Source organism: Eucyclogobius newberryi, unplaced genomic scaffold, assembly GCF_026437365.1.
Source record: "Eucyclogobius newberryi isolate DKJ021-1_F unplaced genomic scaffold, fEucNew1.0.hap1 SCAF_82, whole genome shotgun sequence".
Taxonomy (NCBI): Eukaryota; Metazoa; Chordata; class Actinopteri; order Gobiiformes; family Gobiidae; genus Eucyclogobius; species Eucyclogobius newberryi.
The window spans coordinates 75,001-94,644 of NW_027316523.1; the positions used below are offsets into that span (position 1 = coordinate 75,001).

General features: G+C 56.1%; 1 protein-coding gene across 1 annotated transcript in view; it reads right to left on the reverse strand.

The window, feature by feature from the left end:
* Window positions 1-19,644, reverse strand: part of atp10a (ATPase phospholipid transporting 10A) — a 77,356-nt gene that overhangs the window by 1,173 nt on the left and 56,539 nt on the right. Inside the window, exons 15-19 of the mRNA XM_072437714.1 lie at window positions 11,275-11,351; window positions 8,757-8,882; window positions 5,416-5,616; window positions 3,897-3,977; window positions 3,716-3,820 (exon numbers count right to left, since the gene is read on the reverse strand). Of these exons, the coding sequence (XP_072293815.1) occupies window positions 3,716-3,820; window positions 3,897-3,977; window positions 5,416-5,616; window positions 8,757-8,882; window positions 11,275-11,351 (590 nt within the window). The remainder of the gene's footprint in view (window positions 1-3,715; window positions 3,821-3,896; window positions 3,978-5,415; window positions 5,617-8,756; window positions 8,883-11,274; window positions 11,352-19,644) is intronic.

Sequence of the window (19,644 nt, forward strand, 5' to 3'; positions counted from 1 at the left end):
TTCATCTGATCTAATGCCAAAAGAGATTCAAAACATAATTAAATTATTGCATAATGCAAAAGCTTCAAGAGCTACAAACTGAGGTGGATAAATATTAACAACGCAACAAAGAAATCTAAACTACACAAGTGCTGAGGTTTTCACAGAGCGGGAATCGCTTTACGGGTCAATCAGCCTTGATCAGCTGTTCAAGGATCCAACACAAAGAAGAGGCCGAGGCACTGAAATGTACTTGTCCTCTTGTCCTCTTGTACTCTTGTACTCTCTCTTGTCCTCTTGTACTCTCTCTTGTCCTCTTGTCCTCTCTCTTGTCCTCTTGTCCTCTCTCTTGTCCTCTTGTACTCTCTCTTGTCCTATCTCTTGTCCTCTTGTACTCTCTCTTGTCCTCTTGTACTCTCTCTTGTCCTATCTCTTGTCCTCTTGTACTCTCTCTTGTCCTCTCTCTTGTCCTCTCTCTTGTCCTCTTGTACTCTCTCTTGTCCTCTTGTACTCTCTCTTGTACTCTCTCTTGTACTCTCTCTTGTACTCTCTCTTGTCCTCTCTCTTGTCCTCTCTTGTACTCTCTTGTACTCTCTTGTACTCTCTTGTACTCTCTTGTACTCTCTTGTACTCTCTTGTACTCTCTTGTACTCTCTCTTGTCCTATCTCTTGTCCTCTTGTACTCTCTCTTGTACTCTCTCTTGTCCTCTCTCTAGTCCTCTCTCTTGTCCTCTTGTACTCTCTCTTGTCCTCTTGTACTCTCTCTTGTCCTCTTGTACTCTCTCTTGTACTCTCTCTTGTACTCTCTCTTGTCCTCTCTCTTGTCCTCTCTCTTGTCCTCTCTCTTGTCCTCTCTCTTGTCCTCTCTCTTGTCCTCTTGTACTCTCTTGTACTCTCTTGTACTCTCTTGTACTCTCTTGTACTCTCTTGTACTCTCTTGTACTCTCTTGTACTCTCTTGTACTCTCTTGTACTCTCTCTTGTACTCTCTCTTGTACTCTCTCTTGTACTCTCTCTTGTACTCTCTCTTGTACTCTCTCTTGTACTCTCTCTTGTACACTCTCTTGTACTCTCTCTTGTACTCTCTCTTGTACTCTCTCTTGTACTCTCTCTTGTACTCTCTCTTGTACTCTCTCTTTTACTCTCTCTTTTACTCTCTCTTTTACTCCCTCTTGTCCTCTTGTACTCTCTCTTGTCCTCTTGTACTCTCTCTTGTCCTCTTGTACTCTTGTCCTCTTGTCCTCTTGTACTCTTGTCCTCTTGTACTCTTGTCCTCTTGTACTCTTGTCCTCTTGTCCTCTTGTACTCTTGTCCTCTTGTACTCTCTCTTGTCCTCTTGTACTCTCTCTTGTCCTCTTGTACTCTCTCTTGTCCTCTCTCTTGTCCTCTCTCTTGTCCTCTCTCTTGTCCTCTCTCTTGTCCTCTCTCTTGTCCTCTCTCTTGTCCTCTCTCTTGTCCTCTTGTACTCTTGTCCTCTTGTACTCTTGTCCTCTTGTACTCTTGTCCTCTTGTACTCTTGTCCTCTTGTACTCTCTCTTGTACTCTCTCTTGTCCTCTTGTACTCTCTCTTGTCCTCTTGTACTCTCTCTTGTCCTCTTGTACTCTCTCTTGTCCTCTTGTACTCTTGTCCTCTTGTACTCTCTCTTGTCCTCTTGTACTCTCTCTTGTCCTCTTGTCCTCTCTCTTGTCCTCTTGTCCTCTCTCTTGTCCTCTTGTCCTCTCTCTTGTCCTCTTGTACTCTTGTCCTCTTGTCCTCTTGTACTCTCTCTTGTCCTCTTGTACTCTCTCTTGTCCTCTCTCTTGTACTCTCTCTTGTCCTCTCTCTTGTCCTCTTGTACTCTTGTCCTCTCTCTTGTCCTCTTGTACTCTCTCTTGTCCTATCTCTTGTCCTCTTGTACTCTCTCTTGTCCTCTTGTACTCTCTCTTGTCCTATCTCTTGTCCTCTCTCTTGTCCTCTCTCTTGTCCTCTTGTACTCTCTCTTGTACTCTCTCTTGTCCTCTCTCTTGTCCTCTTGTCCTCTTGTACTCTCTCTTGTCCTCTCTCTAGTCCTCTCTCTTGTCCTCTTGTACTCTCTCTTGTCCTCTTGTACTCTCTCTTGTCCTCTCTCTTGTCCTCTTGTCCTCTTTCTTGTCCTCTTGTCCTCTTGTACTCTCTCTTGTCCTCTTGTCCTCTTGTACTCTCTCTTGTCCTCTTGTACTCTCTCTTGTCCTCTTGTACTCTCTCTTGTCCTCTCTCTTGTCCTCTTGTACTCTCTCTTGTCCTCTTGTACTCTCTCTTGTACTCTCTCTTGTACTCTCTCTTGTCCTCTTGTCCTCTCTCTTGTCCTCTTGTCCTCTTGTCCTCTTGTACTCTCTCTTGTCCTCTTGTACTATCTCTTGTCCTATCTCTTGTCCTCTTGTACTCTCTCTTGTACTCTCTCTTGTACTCTTGTACTCTCTCTTGTCCTCTCTCTTGTCCTCTCTCTTGTCCTCTCTCTTGTCCTCTTGTACTCTTGTACTCTTGTCCTCTTGTCCTCTTGTCCTCTTGTACTCTCTCTTGTCCTCTTGTCCTCTCTCTTGTCCTCTTGTCCTCTTGTACTCTTGTCCTCTTGTCCTCTCTCTTGTCCTCTCTCTTGTCCTCTCTCTTGTCCTCTCTCTTGTCCTCTTGTACTCTTGTCCTCTTGTACTCTTGTCCTCTTGTCCTCTTGTCCTCTTGTCCTCTTGTCCTCTCTCTTGTCCTCTTGTACTCTCTCTTGTCCTCTTGTCCTCTCTCTTGTCCTCTTGTACTCTCTCTTGTACTCTTGTCCTCTTGTACTCTCTCTTGTCCTCTTGTCCTCTCTCTTGTACTCTCTCTTGTACTCTCTCTTGTACTCTTGTACTCTCTCTTGTCCTCTTGTCTTCTTGTACTCTTGTCCTCTTGTCCTCTTGTACTCTCTCTTGTACTCTTGTCCTCTTGTCCTCTTGTACTCTCTCTTGTCCTCTTGTACTCTCTCTTGTCCTCTTGTCCTCTCTCTTGTCCTCTTGTACTCTCTCTTGTACTCTTGTCCTCTTGTACTCTCTCTTGTCCTCTTGTACTCTCTCTTGTCCTCTTGTACTCTCTCTTGTCCTCTTGTCCTCTCTCTTGTCCTCTTGTCCTCTTGTCCTCTTGTCCTGTGTGTGACAGAACACACCAGGAGGAGGATTGTAGTATTTGACACACACATACAGCTTTATGTTGGAGAATGTTTGAACATGTTTATTTGAAACAATGTTACTGTGAATAGCCCACGGCAAGTTGAGTCTGAAAATGTGGTTTAGAAAAAGAACATTTACCTTTACAAGCAAACAGGAATATTATGTAAGTTTAATAATGACGTGCCTAAAGGTGTTCTTTAGATTTGAACAAGATGAATACATTTATTTTGACTACAATAGGGAAAACAGCCAGACAATCATTAAGGGACGACTTCATCCAGATTGAGCACCAGAGGGCAGTGCTGAAAACACTAATGACACATCCAGGATTCACAGAACCGTAGTTACATTCATAACTCTTCATATTCATATTCAAAAGCAGATGCAGATTAGACAAAATAACAAGTTTCTCACTCCAAAGTATTCGATCTGATCAACAGCATATCAAAATAAAACATGAGTGATGAAAGCTGAGATAGTAATATCAACATCCACATCTCAGTAATACATGTTCTTGTGACTTAACATGTGGCAGTTACTCTTTATATTGACATTTCAAAATAAACACAAAGGACTCTCCTTACCCAGGTTTTGGTCTCGATGCCCAAGTGCAAAAGGATGGTAAACAGGGCGATGGTGGTGATGGGCGTGCCCCATGTAAACAGGTCCACGTCCGAGTCTGCATAAGCCTGGGAGAGACGGGGGAATCCTGCATCATTTATTGTTGTGCGTTCAATAGATACGAGTCATAAAAAACAGACTTACAAAGTAGGGTATGAAGAAGCAGACCAGGCTTTGGTAGAAGGCATCGATCATATTCATCCAGAACATGTATGGCTTGTACTCCTGACACATGAATAATGTGATTTTATTTCACGTAGACACATCATACTAGACTCATCATTTAGAACTACCTTATCCATGGTTTAGTCTCATTTTAGACCATGTTTAGCCTTATTTTAGATCAAATATAGTCCAGGAATAGATTTGGTTGTCCTCAGAAAGCTAAATATGATCTCAGGTGGCATTTGGTGTGAAAAGCATGAGAATACATGAGATACTTGGATTGATGACACACGTGGAGCATCATTTTATATTTTGACATTTTAAATTGCAATATTAATCTTAACAAAAGAAAAGAAAAAGAAAATATATATTTACATTAGAATCCTAATCCTGGAGCTAAAATGCAGATGGACGGATGAAAGTGAAGGAAGGAGAAAATAAAACTATACTATAATATATATCAACTATACTTAAGTACATAAGGGCTTGGGAGAGCTCAAAGCTCTTTTAATTTGTTTCTTCAGACATTATTTATACACCTTTGTTCTTTTCCACATGGTTATAATGTATATAATAACTGTATATAATGTGATTTGTACATTTTGTGTCTGGGAAAGCAACAAAAGCACAAACATGTAATAAACCATTTGCAGCTGCACGTTTTGACTTTGTAAGAGGGGGTAAAATATGGCTTATTTATTTGTACGATATAAAGTAGGAGGAATGAAAAGAAGCATATTGTTTTTGGCGTAGAGAGGACAAGATGTACTTTCAGTGAAATATATCCCACTCATAGGTTGATTTATTTTGGCTGGTAGAATATGTAAACTGTGTTTCAGAACGGGAATAAAAAGATGAGATAAAAGAGAATATTAGATCTAGAGTTTGTGAAAGCATCACACTGGGATCAATATATGGTCTGGTCAATAAAAAGAGCTAAAACTATTCAAGCTTTCAAGTTCAATTTGACAACTAAAAATATGATTTTTTTTATTACTGTTACGATTAATTGACATTGACCCTAATTTGAAGTGCAACTGCTATTTGAAAATCTGTTTTAATGGCTGTCTCCAGAATAAATTAAATTATGAACGAATTTTAGAATTGGAAGTATCAATGACAAGAAATGATATAAAATAACAAACAATAACAAAATAGTGTTACGATACTAAAACTTCAAACCTGATTTTGATTCTAAATATTCTAAAATTTTCAGTTTTGATACTACAAAGATAATCAACTTTCTTTAATTCTACCGTGCGATCTTATTCTAGTGTGATATAGATTCAGAGCGAGACCAAAACTGTTCAGAAGAAGAATAAAATAAACTGTAAAATGTTTGTATTGATTAGTATCTGGGTTTTGAGACCACAAAACAAACCTAGATTTACAAAACCAGTAAGAACATGCTTCAAACATTTCCCATGAATTGCAATCGCATGTTATTTAAAGTAATGTAAAGTAATGTAAAGTGTATTTTCAGATAGGCCTTGGTCACCTCTGAGTTCTGTCCGTTCTTGTAGAGCTGAGGGAGCCTCTGCAGCGTCTCGGCCGACACGTCTTTATCCAGGGTGCCCGTGATGAGTTGTGGGAACGCGGAGAACATGAGGTTGAAGAAGATTAGATACCACTGGTCGATCATGGCCGACCCCGAGAAACCGCAGTAAAACTGATACCAGAAAACGAGAGCCACGAACATCTGCGAAACAACAGATAAAACCCACTGATTCACACAGAAGAGGACGGAACACGGAGATAACGACTCATTCAAAAGCAACATTTAGAACAGAAGACTTTGGAGGTCAAATGAGGTCACAACGTTGTACAGGCCGAAGAGATATATCTATATATAGAGAGAGAGATAGATATTTACTATTATTTCAACTACAAAGAAGAAGATGAAGTTATGAGTCAGATAAATGCAGCACTTTATCATCGAACAACAAATAATGCAATAAAGTAGACTTGGACACAAGGACATCAGCCATTTTTTTTATCTAAACCTATTCATTTCATCTCACACAGTCAAGTATTTTAAATTGTATTTTGTACAACTCAAGATTAGAGACGGGCGATATATCGGCTCAGTATCGTATCGGCCGAGAGTTTTCAATTATATTGATATCAGCCAATATTGAATTACATAATTATATTTGGCATCAATATTGTTACTGGAAATGTTGGCGCAATTAAGCTCTATCTAACAAATTATTTTAAATCCCAGATAAATAAATTTTTATCCATCTTCTTCCGCTTTATCCGGGGCCGGGTCGCGGGGGCAGCAGTCTAACCAGGGACTCCCAGACTTCCTGCTCCCCAGACACTTCCTCCGGGGGGATCCCGAGGCGTTCCCAGGCCAGTCGAGAGCGAGAGACATAGTCCCTCCAGAGTGTCCTGGGTCTTCCCCGGGGCCTCTTCCCGGTGGGACATGCCCAAAACACCTCCCTCGGGAGGCGACCAGGAGGCACCGGAACAGATGCCCGAACCACCTCAGCTGGAGGAGCAGCGGCTCTACTCCGAGCTCCCCCCGTGTGGCCGAGCTCCTCACCTTATCTCTAAGGGAGCGCCCAGCCACACGGCGGAGGAAACTCATTTCGACCGCTTGTATCCGCGATCTTGTCCTTTCGGTCACTACCCAAAGCTCATGACCATAGGTGAGGTCAGAACGTAGACCGACCGGTAAATCGAGAGCTTTGTCTTTGGACTCAGCTCCTTCTTCACCACAACAGTCGATGCAGCAACTGCATCACTGCAGCTGCTGCACCGATCCAACTGTCAATCTCACGCTCCATCCTTCATCACTCGTGAACAAGACCCCGAGATACTTGAACTCCTCCACTTGGGGCAAGGAACCCCCACCCACCTGGAGAGGACAAGGACTCCCCACCCACCTGGAGAGGACAAGGACCCCCCACCCACCTGGAGAGGACAAGGACTCCACCCACCTGGAGAGGACAAGGACCCCCCACCCACCTGGAGAGGACAAGGACTCCCCACCCACCTGGAGAGGACAAGGACCCCCCACCCACCTGGAGAGGACAAGGACCCCCCACCCACCTGGAGAGGACAAGGACTCCACCCACCTGGAGAGGACAAGGACCCCCCACCCACCTGGAGAGGACAAGGACTCCACACCCACCTGGAGAGGGCAAGGACCCCCCACCCACCTGGAGAGGACAAGGACTCCCCACCCACCTGGAGAGGACAAGGACACCCCACCCACCTGGAGAGGACAAGCCACCTTTTTCCGGTCGAGAACCATGGCCTCGGATTTGGAGCTGATTCTCATCCCAGCCGCTTCACACTCGGCTGCAAACCGTCCCAGTGCATGTTGCAGGTGCGGGTTTGATGGAACCATCAGGACAACATCGTCTGCAAACAGCAGAGATGAGATCCTGTGGTCCCCAAACCGGACACCCTCCGACCCCTGACCACACCCTCCGACCCTTGACTAGGTAATAATAAATACTTTTAAATAGTTTAAAAACTATGAACAGAACCGGTTACAAAGCACAGCCCTGAGGAGTCCCACATGCACTGGGAACAGGTCTGACTTACTGCCGGCAACGAACACAGCTCCTGCTCCGGTCATACAGGGACCGGACAGCCCTGAGCAAAGGGCCCCGGACCCCCGTACTCCCAGAGCACCCCCCAAAGGACACCCCGAGGGACACGGTCCAAAGCCTTCTCCAGATCCACAAAGCACATGTGGACTGGTTGGGCAAACTCCCATGAACCCTCGAGCACCCGATGGAGGGTATAGAGCTGGTCCAGTGTTCCACAACCAGGACCAAAACCACTCGAAGGGACGCGACCCTCTCGTCCACCGGGGTGAACTCCAACACGTGGCGGCTGAACTGAGGGGCTATAAGCCCACACCAGCCCCGCCCACACCAGCCCCGCCCACACCAGCCCCGCCCACACCAGCCCCGCCCACACCAGCCCCGCCTCTCCCCGCGGGCAACACCAGAGAAGTGGAGCGTCCAGCCCCTCTGGAGGAGATGGTTCCAGAGCCCTCCAGTGCTGGAGGTGAAGCCGACTATATCTAGTCGATATCGCTCAACCTCCCGCACAAGCTCAGGCTCTTTCCCCCCAGCGAGGTGACATTCCATGTCCCCAGAGTTAGTCTCTGTGTCTGGAGATCTGGTCGCCGAGGCCCCTGCCGTCAACTGCCGCCCAGATCTCTCTGCACCGGCCCCTTATGGATCCTCCTGCGGGTGGTGGGCCCACGGGAGGGCGGCCCAGCGTCGCTCCTTCGGGCTGTGCCCGGCCGCGCCCCGTGGGGTAAGACCCGGCCACCAGGCGCTCGCCATCGAGCACCCATCCCAGGCCTGGCTCCAGGATGGGGCCCCGGTGACGCCGATCCGGGCGACGTAAATGGCCTTGTTCTTGTCGTCATCATAATGGGCTTCTGAACCGCTCTTTGTCTGACCCGTCACCTAGGACCTGTTTGCCTTGGGAGACCCGACCAGGGGCATGAAGCCCCCGACAACATGGCTCCCGGATCATTCGGGCGCTCAAACCCCTCCACCACGTTAAGGTGTCGGTTCAATAAATATATATTATATATATATATATAATAAATTTTTACTAAAGTGAAAAATGAATTTGTGATCTTTACTTCAACTTGAAATTGAAATACAAGTATTGGCAAATATTGGTTTTCAGCAAAATAAAAAGAATAAACAAATAAATGAATAAATTAAAAAAATTATATATAAAAATAAATAAAGGCCCATCCCTCCTCATGAGGACTCATGTTCAGACGTTTTTCAACCTTCAAAAAAAGAGTTTTTTTAAGCATGCTGAAGTTTGCTTGGCAAGTAGAACAAATCATACGGCATTTTTGTAGAAGAAGTAGAGGATCATGTTTGCCAGTCGAGTGTAGCACCAGTGTCCGTGAACCAGCAGCAGCTTCTGGAGGAAACTGAACCGGGGGAGAGCAAAGTCACTCGCCATCACAGCCTACAACAGAAACAACAAATGCTTTCGCTTGTACAAAACATGTCACATGTTGAACACGGAAATGACAGGTGATGTTTTAACAAAGTGTTTCATGCATTTGGCCAAAAGTTCAAAATGAGGAAATATGTTGTGTATGCCGGCAGCGCAATGACTATTTTTGTAATATCTTGTGTCCAGTACAATATGCATCTTCAACCAGTTGTTAGTGAAGATGAGGTTAAAAAGAGAATCAGAATCAGAATGGGCTTTATTGCTTTGGCATTAAGGTGCAACCAAAATATATCAAAAAGGGCGAAAGTTTAGAATTTACAAATAAAACTAAACAATTCACATCCGTAAATAAACGCATTGAAATCTGTTTGAAAAAGCACTTTAATGGGGCCGATCTCGCTCTAGACCAATAGCCTTGTGGCATTCATTATCATCTATCAACATCTACTACAACTATCTATCGATCAACACGGTCAATAAAAGTCTCTTTATTGTTGAAAACCACACGTGGTTTGGACTCAAGTTTTAGTCCAGGATAATTCATGGTTTTACACTGATTTGAAGATTTGCCTCTTGGTTACCATTCAATTTGGAGTTGGAGTTAAAACACTTTTGGATCTGGAACTTGGTGTGAAACGCTGGAGTCACAGGAGTGCCTTGCTAAATGGACCAAAGACACTTAATCATAATTTCCTGTTGGTTTGGCCTGATCTCAAAAAGCTGCCCACAACCGATGACTGCTGACACGGACACATCTGATTAACAATGATGAATGCTTTGGTCAGTTAGTCACAGGACGCATGCGATTTCCACTGAAGAGTTGTCTTAGACTCTAAATATTGAGTCATATTGAAAAATTATTACTTTTATCATGTTTAACACTTTACACCAAAGTACATCTTGGATATGTTAGTTCCATATGAACCATCTCGGACTCTGAGGACCTCAGGGACCGGCCTCCTGCTGGTGCCAGAGTCAGGACTAAACATGGAGCGGCCTCCTGCTGGTGCCCAGAGTCAGGACTAAACATGGAGCGGCCTCCTGCTGGTGCCAGAGTCAGGACTAAACATGGGGAATCTGCGTTTCAGTTTTATGCAGCTAAAATCTGGAACAGTCTTCCTGAAGATGTGAGACAGGCTTCTACTCTGACAATGTTCAAATCTAAGCTAAAAACAGTTTTGTTTAGCTGCGCATATGACTGAAAGGATTTTTTCTTTGCACTCTTCTCTGTTGTTTGTGATTTTATTAGTTTAGAAAATCAGTTGGATTGATAATTTTTAATTTAGTTAATTTTATTGTATTTCTGTAATTTCTTTGTGATTTGAATGCATTTTTCCTGCTGTGAAGCACTTTGAATTGCCTTGTGTATGAAATGTGCTCTACAAATAAACTTGCCTTGCCTTGCCTTGCCTTACATCAAGACATAAAATATACTTAACTTAAGCAAGTCAATTATCCATGTGGCCAAACTTATAACACTTAACACTAGCTTATAGTGAAAGATGTTAGAATCTGGTTCTCGTCTCAGCCTTCACCACTTTGCATTTATCTTTAGATTCCCATGAAAGTTTGAACCAGCGACTGCAGGAAGGCGGAAGATGGTGATATGGGGCTGAAGTCCAGAGCATCTATAACGTGCTCTGCTGCTGAAAGGACTAGTGGACACAAGCCTGACTCAGCACATTGAGGCCTCCGGGGGAAAGTCCTTTGAATCAAATGTTGAGTCTCAATGCCAATATTCTCTCCCGTTTCATAAAAGTGAAGAGTGGTGGCTTGATTATAGGAAGAATAAAAGGTCATGATCATGAGCATGTGTCTGGGAGGGTTTCCTCTTGACCCCAGCGGCATGAAGGACGGGTCAAATGCAGAGGACACTAATAAGGCTAATCTAATCTAAAATTACGATTATGACTCCAGGGGCCAAAAACGGTCCTCAGACCATTTTTTCTTGGCCCTCAACAAATTGTGATCCAATAAATGGTGAAATCCAGATGAGCATAAACACCACTTTTGACTGCAAAGTATTTCTACCACTGTAAATAAATAACAATATATTATATTGTAATACAAACCTAAAATGTATGTTCCAAGATGTATCAAAAATTGTATTCACATACATTTATTAATAAATCTTGGAACATACATTTATGTATGTTTAAAATACAACAATCTGATGAACTAAATGCCAATTGCAGTTTATTTATTCATCTTCTCTGCGAATCATAGAGCTGTAATTACATTAGTAACTTCTGTTTTGTTTTAGTTCTTTTAAAACTGTGACAATACAAAAAGCCATTTGCCTAATGCTGTCAGCCCTTTGATCACATGCACTCCATCATCTGGAATGAAACATATTTTTGATATAATTAATCTATCTAATCTATATACTTCAGTTATTTACCTGCATGCCCTCTTGTCCTGAAATGCCCACTCCCACATCTGCCACTTGGATCATGCTCACATCGTTTGCTCCGTCACCTGGAAAACATTTAAAGGAAAAATGTTACCGTTAGAAAAAGGTGTAATCCCATGAGCCTTAATGCTTTACCATTGCACAAGCACAACATAGTCACGAAATATGATCCAGTCAGATTTATTAAATGCCTTTTTCTGTATCCAGGACAATATCTGGAAAATCCATGACATTGTATTATTGATAGAGAAAGTGACTCATGACAATTATACTGCGCCGTGAGTGAGGCGAGAGGCGGCGTGGGTGAGGCGAGAGGCGGCGTGGGTGAGGCGAGAGGCGGCGTGGGTGAGGCGAGAGGCGAGAGGCGCCGTGGGTGAGGCGAGAGGCGCCGTGGGTGAGGCGAGAGGCGCCGTGGGTGAGGCGAGAGGCGCCGTGGGTGAGGCGAGGGACGCCGTGGGTGAGGCGAGAGGCGCCGTGGGTGAGGCGAGGGGCGCCGTGGGTGAGGCGAGAGGCGAGGGGCGCCGTGGGTGAGGCGAGAGGCGCCGTGAGTGAGGCGAAAGGCGCCGGGGGTGAGGCGTGAGGCGAGGCGAGAGGCGAGGGGCTGCGTGGGTGAGGCGAGAGGCGGCGTGGGTGAGGCGAGAGGCGCCGTGGGTGAGGCGAGAGGCGCCGTGAGTGAGGCGAAAGGCGCCGGGGGTGAGGCGTGAGGCGAGGCGAGAGGCGAGGGGCTGCGTGGGTGAGGCGAGAGGCGGCGTGGGTGAGGCGAGAGGCGCCGTGGGTGAGGCGAGAGGCGCCGTGGGTGAGGCGAGAGGCGAGGGGCGGCATGGGTGAGGCGTGAGGCGAGGCGAGAGGCGAGGGGCGGCGTGGGTGAGGCGAGGCGAGGGACGCCGTGGGTGAGGCGAGAGGCGCCGTGGGTGAGGCGAGAGGCGCCGTGAGTGGGTGAGGCGAGAGGCGAGGGGCGCCGTGGGTGAGGCGAAAGGCGCCGGGGGTGAGGCGTGAGGCGAGGCGCGAGGGGCTGCGTGGGTGAGGCGAGAGGCGGCGTGGGTGAGGCGAGAGGCGGCGTGGGTGAGGCGAGAGGCGCCGTGGGTGAGGCGAGGGGCGCCGGGGTTGAGGCGAGGGGCGCCGTGGGTGAGGCGAGAGGCGAGGGGCGCCGTGGGTGAGGCGAGAGGCGCCGTGGGTGAGGCGAGAGGCGCCGTGAGTGAGGCGAAAGGCGCCGGGGGTGAGGCGTGAGGCGAGGGGCGGCGTGGGTGAGGCGAGGGGCGCCGTGGGTGAGGCGAGAGGCGAGGGGCGCCGTGGGTGAGGCGAGAGGCGCCGTGGGTGAGGCGAGGGGCGCCGTGGGTGAGGCGAGAGGCGCCGTGGGTGAGGCGAGAGGCGCCGTGGGTGAGGCGAGAGGCGCCGGGGGTGAGGCGAGGGGCGCCGTGGGTGAGGCGAGAGGCGAGGGGCGCCGTGGGTGAGGCGAGAGGCGCCGTGGGTGAGGCGAGGGGCGCCGTGGGTGAGGCGAGAGGCGCCGTGGGTGAGGCGAGAGGCGCCGTGGGTGAGGCGAGAGGCGCCGGGGGTGAGGCGAGGGGCGCCGTGGGTGAGGCGAGAGGCGAGGGGCGCCGTGGGTGAGGCGAGAGGCGCCGTGGGTGAGGCGAGGGGCGCCGAGGGTGAGGCGAGGGGCGCCGTGGGTGAGGCGAGAGGCGCCGTGGGTGAGGCGAGAGGCGCCGTGGGTGAGGCGAGAGGCGCCGTGAGTGAGGCGAAAGGCGCCGGGGGTGAGGCGTGAGGCGAGGCGAGAGGCGAGGGGCTGCGTGGGTGAGGAGAGAGGCGGCGTGGGTGCCGTGAGTGGGTGAGGCGAGAGGCGAGGGGCGCCGTGGGTGAGGCGAAAGGCGCCGGGGGTGAGGCGTGAGTCGAGGCGCGAGGGGCTGCGTGGGTGAGGCGAGAGGCGGCGTGGGTGAGGCGAGAGGCGGCGTGGGTGAAGCGAGAGGCGCCGTGAGTGAGGCGAGAGGCGCCGGGGGTGAGGCGTGAGGCGAGGGGCGGCGTGGGTGAGGCGAGGGGCGCCGTGGGTGAGGCGAGAGGCGCCGTGGGTGAGGCGAGAGGCGCCGTGGGTGAGGCGAGGGGCGCCGTGGGTGAGGCGAGAGGCGCCGTGGGTGAGGCGAGAGGCGCCGTGGGTGAGGCGAGAGGCGCCGGGGGTGAGGCGAGGGGCGCCGTGGGTGAGGCGAGAGGCGAGGGGCGCCGTGGGTGAGGCGAGAGGCGCCGTGGGTGAGGCGAGGGGCGCCGTGGGTGAGGCGAGAGGCGCCGTGGGTGAGGCGAGAGGCGCCGGGGGTGAGGCGAGGGGCGCCGTGGGTGAGGCGAGAGGCGAGGGGCGCCGTGGGTGAGGCGAGAGGCGCCGTGGGTGAGGCGAGGGGCGCCGTGGGTGAGGCGAGGGGCGCCGTGGGTGAGGCGAGAGGCGCCGTGGGTGAGGCGAGAGGCGCCGTGGGTGAGGCTAGAGGCGCCGGGGGTGAGGCGAGGGGCGCCGTGGGTGAGGCGAGAGGCGAGGGGCGCCGTGGGTGAGGCGAGAGGCGCCGTGGGTGAGGCGAGAGGCGCCGTGAGTGAGGCGAAAGGCGCCGGGGGTGAGGCGTGAGGCGAGGCGAGAGGCGAGGGGCTGCGTGGGTGAGGAGAGAGGCGGCGTGGGTGCCGTGAGTGGGTGAGGCGAGAGGCGAGGGGCGCCGTGGGTGAGGCGAAAGGCGCCGGGGGTGAGGCGTGAGTCGAGGCGCGAGGGGCTGCGTGGGTGAGGCGAGAGGCGGCGTGGGTGAGGCGAGAGGCGGCGTGGGTGAAGCGAGAGGCGCCGTGAGTGAGGCGAAAGGCGCCGGGGGTGAGGCGTGAGGCGAGGGGCGGCGTGGGTGAGGCGAGGGGCGCCGTGGGTGAGGCGAGAGGCGAGGGGCGCCGTGGGTGAGGCGAGAGGCGCCGTGGGTGAGGCGAGGGGCGCCGTGGGTGAGGCGAGAGGCGCCGTGGGTGAGGCGAGAGGCGCCGTGGGTGAGGCGAGAGGCGCCGGGGGTGAGGCGAGGGGCGCCGTGGGTGAGGCGAGAGGCGAGGGGCGCCGTGGGTGAGGCGAGAGGCGCCGTGGGTGAGGCGAGGGGCGCCGTGGGTGAGGCGAGAGGCGCCGTGGGTGAGGCGAGAGGCGCCGGGGGTGAGGCGAGGGGCGCCGTGGGTGAGGCGAGAGGCGAGGGGCGCCGTGGGTGAGGCGAGAGGCGCCGTGGGTGAGGCGAGGGGCGCCGTGGGTGAGGCGAGGGGCGCCGTGGGTGAGGCGAGAGGCGCCGTGGGTGAGGCGAGAGGCGCCGTGGGTGAGGCGAGAGGCGCCGGGGGTGAGGCGAGGGGCGCCGTGGGTGAGGCGAGAGGCGAGGGGCGCCGTGGGTGAGGCGAGAGGCGCCGTGGGTGAGGCGAGAGGCGCCGTGAGTGAGGCGAAAGGCGCCGGGGGTGAGGCGTGAGGCGAGGCGAGAGGCGAGGGGCTGCGTGGGTGAGGAGAGAGGCGGCGTGGGTGCCGTGAGTGGGTGAGGCGAGAGGCGAGGGGCGCCGTGGGTGAGGCGAAAGGCGCCGGGGGTGAGGCGTGAGTCGAGGCGCGAGGGGCTGCGTGGGTGAGGCGAGAGGCGGCGTGGGTGAGGCGAGTGGCGGCGTGGGTGAGGCGAGAGGCGCCGTGGGTGAGGCGAGAGGCGCCGGGGGTGAGGCGAGGGGCGCCGTGGGTGAGGCGAGAGGCGAGGGGCGCCGTGGGTGAGGCGAGAGGCGCCGTGGGTGAGGCGAGAGGCGCCGTGAGTGAGGCGAAAGGCGCCGGGGGTGAGGCGTGAGGCGAGGGGCTGCGTGGGTGAGGCGAGAGGCGCCGTGGGTGAGGCGAGAGGCGCCGTGAGTGAGGCGAAAGGCGCCGGGGGTGAGGCGTGAGGCGAGGCGAGAGGCGAGGGGCGGCGTGGGTGAGGCGAGGGGCGGCGTGGGAGAGGCAAGGGGCGCCGGGGGTGAGGCGTGAGGCGAGGCGAGAGGCGAGGGGCTGCGTGGGTGAGGCGAGAGGCGGCGTGGGTGAGGCGAGAGGCGCCGTGGGTGAGGCGAGAGGCGAGGGGCGGCATGGCTGAGGCGTGAGGCGAGAGGCGATGGACGCCGTGGGTGAGGCGAGAGGCGGCGTGGGTGAGGCGAGAGGCGCCGTGGGTGAGGCGAGAGGCGCCGTGGGTGAGGCGAGAGGCGCCGGGGGTGAGGCGAGGGGCGCCGTGGGTGAGGCGAGAGGCGAGGGGCGCCGTGGGTGAGGCGAGAGGCGCTGTGGGTGAGGCGAGAGGCGCCGTGAGTGAGGCGAAAGGCGCCGGGGGTGAGGCGTGAGGCGAGAGGCGAGGGGCTGCGTGGGTGAGGCGAGAGGCGGCGTGGGTGCCGTGAGTGGGTGAGGCGAGAGGCGAGGGGCGCCGTGGGTGAGGCGAAAGGCGCCGGGGGTGAGGCGTGAGGCGAGGCGCGAGGGGCTGCGTGGGTGAGGCGAGAGGCGGCGTGGGTGAGGCGAGAGGCGGCGTGGGTGAGGCGAGAGGCGCCGTGGGTGAGGCGAGTGGCGCCGTGGGTGAGGCAAGAGGCGCCGTGGGTGAGGCGAGAGGCGCCGGGGGTGAGGCGAGGGGCGCCGTGGGTGAGGCGAGAGGCGCCGTGGGTGAGGCGAGAGGCGCCGTGAGTGAGGCGAAATGCGGCGTGGGCGCCGTGAGTGGGTGAGGCGAGAGGCGAGGGGGGCCGTGGGTGAGGCGAAAGGCGCCGGGGGTGAGGCGTGAGGCGAGGCGCGAGGGGCTGCGTGGGTGAGGCGAGAGGCGGCGTGGGTGAGGCGAGAGGCGCCGTGGGTGAGGCGAGAGGCGCCGTGGGTGAGGCGAGAGGCGCCGGGGGTGAGGCGAGGGGCGCCGTGGGTGAGGCGAGAGGCGAGGGGCGCCGTGGGTGAGGCGAGAGGCGCCGTGGGTGAGGCGAGAGGCGCCGTGAGTGAGGCGAAAGGCGCCGGGGGTGAGGCGTGAGGCGAGGCGAGAGGCGAGGGGCGGCGTGGGTGAGGCGAGGGGCGGCGTGGGAGAGGCGAGGGGCGCCGGGGGTGAGGCGTGAGGCGAGGCGAGAGGCGAGGGGCTGCGTGGGTGAGGCGAGAGGCGGCGTGGGTGAGGCGAGAGGCGCCGTGGGTGAGGGCGAGAGGCGAGGGGCGACATGGGTGAGGCGTGAGGCGAGGCGAGAGACGCCGTGGGTGAGGCGAGAGGCGGCGTGGGTGAGGCGAGAGGCGCCGTGGGTGAGGCGAGAGGCGCCGTGGGTGAGGCGAGAGGCGCCGTGGGTGAGGCGAGAGGCGCCGGGGGTGAGGCGAGGGGCGCCGTGGGTGAGGCGAGAGGCGAGGGGCGCCGTGGGTGAGGCGAGAGGCGCCGTGGGTGAGGCGAGAGGCGCCGTGAGTGAGGCGAAAGGCGCCGGGGGTGAGGCGTGAGGCGAGGCGAGAGGCGAGGGGCTGCGTGGGTGAGGAGAGAGGCGGCGTGGGTGCCGTGAGTGGGTGAGGCGAGAGGCGAGGGGCGCCGTGGGTGAGGCGAAAGGCGCCGGGGGTGAGGCGTGAGTCGAGGCGCGAGGGGCTGCGTGGGTGAGGCGAGAGGCGGCGTGGGTGAGGCGAGAGGCGGCGTGGGTGAGGCGAGAGGCGCCGGGGGTGAGGCGAGGGGCGCCGTGGGTGAGGCGAGAGGCGAGGGGCGCCGTGGGTGAGGCGAGAGGCGCCGTGGGTGAGGCGAGAGGCGCCGTGAGTGAGGCGAAAGGCGCCGGGGGTGAGGCGTGAGGCGAGGCGAGAGGCGAGGGGCTGCGTGGGTGAGGCGAGAGGCGGCGTGGGTGCCGTGAGTGGGTGAGGCGAGAGGCGCCGTGGGTGAGGCGAGAGGCGCCGGGGGTGAGGCGTGAGGCGCCGTGGGTGAGGCGAGAGGCGCCGTGGGTGAGGCGAGAGGCGCCGTGGGTGAGGCGAGGGGCGCCGTGGGTGAGGCGAGAGGCGAGGGGCGCCGTGGGTGAGGCGAGAGGCGCCGTGGGTGAGGCGAGAGGCGCCGTGGGTGAGGCGAGAGGCGCCGTGAGTGAGGCGAAAGGCGCCGGGGGTGAGGCGTGAGGCGAGAGGCGAGGGGCTGCGTGGGTGAGGCGAGAGGCGGCGAGGGGCGCCGTGGGTGAGGCGAGAGGCGAGGGGCGCCGTGGGTGAGGCGAAAGGCGCCGGGGGTGAGGCGTGAGGCGAGGCGCGAGGGGCTGCGTGGGTGAGGCGAGAGGCGGCGTGGGTGAGGCGAGAGGCGCCGTGGGTGAGGCGAGAGGCGGCGTGGGTGAGGCGAGATGCGCCGGGGGTGAGGCGAGAGGCGCCGGGGGTGAGGCGAGGGGCGCCGTGGGTGAGGCGAGAGGCGAGGGGCGCCGTGGGTGAGGCGAGAGGCGCCGTGGGTGAGGCGAGAGGCGCCGTGAGTGAGGCGAAAGGCGCCGGGGGTGAGGCGTGAGGCGAGGCGAGAGGCGAGGGGCGGCGTGGGTGAGGCGAGGGGCGGCGTGGGAGAGGCGAGGGGCGGCGTGGGTGAGGCGAGAGGCGGCGTGGGTGAGGCGAGAGGCGCCGTGGGTGAGGCGAGAGGCGCCGTGGGTGAGGCGAGAGGCGCCGTGGGTGAGGCGAGAGGCGCCGTGGGTGAGGCGAGGGACGCCGTGGGTGAGGCGAGAGGCGGCGTGGGTGAGGCGAGAGGCGCCGTGGGTGAGGCGAGGGGCTGCGTGGGTGAGGCGAGAGGCGCCGTGGGTGAGGCGAGGGACGCCGTGGGTGAGGCGAAAGGCGCCGGGGGTGAGGCGAGAGGCGCCGTGGGTGAGGCGAGGGACGCCGTGGGTGAGGCGAAAGGCGCCGGGGGTGAGGCGAGAGGCGCCGTGGGTGAGGCGAGAGGCGCCGTGGGTGAGGCGAGGGGCGCCGTGGGTGAGGCGAGAGGCGAGGGGCGCCGTGGGTGAGGCGAGAGGCGCCGTGGGTGAGGCGAGAGGCGCCGTGAGTGAGGCGAAAGGCGCCGGGGGTGAGGCGTGAGGCGAGGCGAGAGGCGAGGGGCTGCGTGGGTGAGGCGAGAGGCGGCGTGGGTGAGGCGAGAGGCGGCGTGGGTGAGGCGAGAGGCGCCGTGGGTGAGGCGAGAGGCGAGGGGCGGCATGGGTGAGGCGTGAGGCGAGGCGAGAGGCGAGGGGCGCCGTGGGTGAGGCGAGGCTAGGGACGCCGTGGGTGAGGCGAGAGGCGCCGTGGGTGAGGCGAGAGGCGCCGTGAGTGGGTGAGGCGAGGGGCGCCGTGGGTGAGGCGAAAGGCGCCGGGGGTGAGGCGTGAGGCGAGGCGCGAGGGGCTGCGTGGGTGAGGCGAGAGGCGGCGTGGGTGAGGCGAGAGGCGCCGTGGGTGAGGCGAGAGGCGCCGTGGGTGAGGCGAGAGGCGCCGGGGGTGAGGCGAGGGGCGCCGTGGGTGAGGCGAGAGGCGAGGGGCGCCGTGGGTGAGGCGAGAGGCGCCGTGGGTGAGGCGAGAGGCGCCGTGAGTGAGGCGAAAGGCGCCGGGGGTGAGGCGTGAGGCGAGGCGAGAGGCGAGGGGCTGCGTGGGTGAGGCGAGAGGCGCCGTGGGTGAGGCGAGGGGCGAGGGGCGCCGTGGGTGAGGCGAGAGGCGAGGGGCGCCGTGGGTGAGGCGAGAGGCGCCGTGGGTGGGTGAGACGAGAGGCGCCGTGGGTGGGTGAGGCGAGAGGCGCCGTGGGTGGGTGAGGCGAGAGGCGCCGTGGGCGGGTGAGGCGAGAGGCGCCGTGGGTGAGGCGAGAGGCGCCGTGGGTGAGGCGAGGGGCGAGGGGCGCCGTGGGTGAGGCGAGAGGCGAGGGGCGCCGTGGGTGAGGCGAGAGGCGCCGTGGGTGGGTGAGGCGAGAGGCGCCGTGGGTGAGGCGAGAGGCGCCGTGGGTGAGGCGAGGGGTGAGGCGTTATAATGGGGACGATGTGACAATTGCAACTTAATGTAGCGTTGTAAATGCTTTAGGGCTGGACTCTGCACTACTGTAGATTATTACGCTTTCAAATCAGAGTCATCTCATCTTTAGTCTTCTTCATCTCATCTTTAGTCTTCTTCATCTCATCTTTAGTCTTCTTCATCTCATCTTTAGTCTTCTTCATCTCATCTTTAGTCTTCTTCATCTCATCTTTAGTCTTCTTCATCTCATCTTTAGTCTTCATCTCATCTTTAGTCTTCATCTCATCTTTAGTCTTCATCTCATCTTTAGTCTTCATCTCATCTTTAGTCTTCATCTCATCTTTAGTCTTCTTCTGGGCTTCTTGCTTGAATTTATTCATTATTCCCTCCTCTTTACCTTTCAAAACAATGGCATAAACCTTCTGATCTCATACAAATAACTAGTATTGTGATTTGTGACAAAGAAAATCTGTATTTTTTATTAACTTTATAGG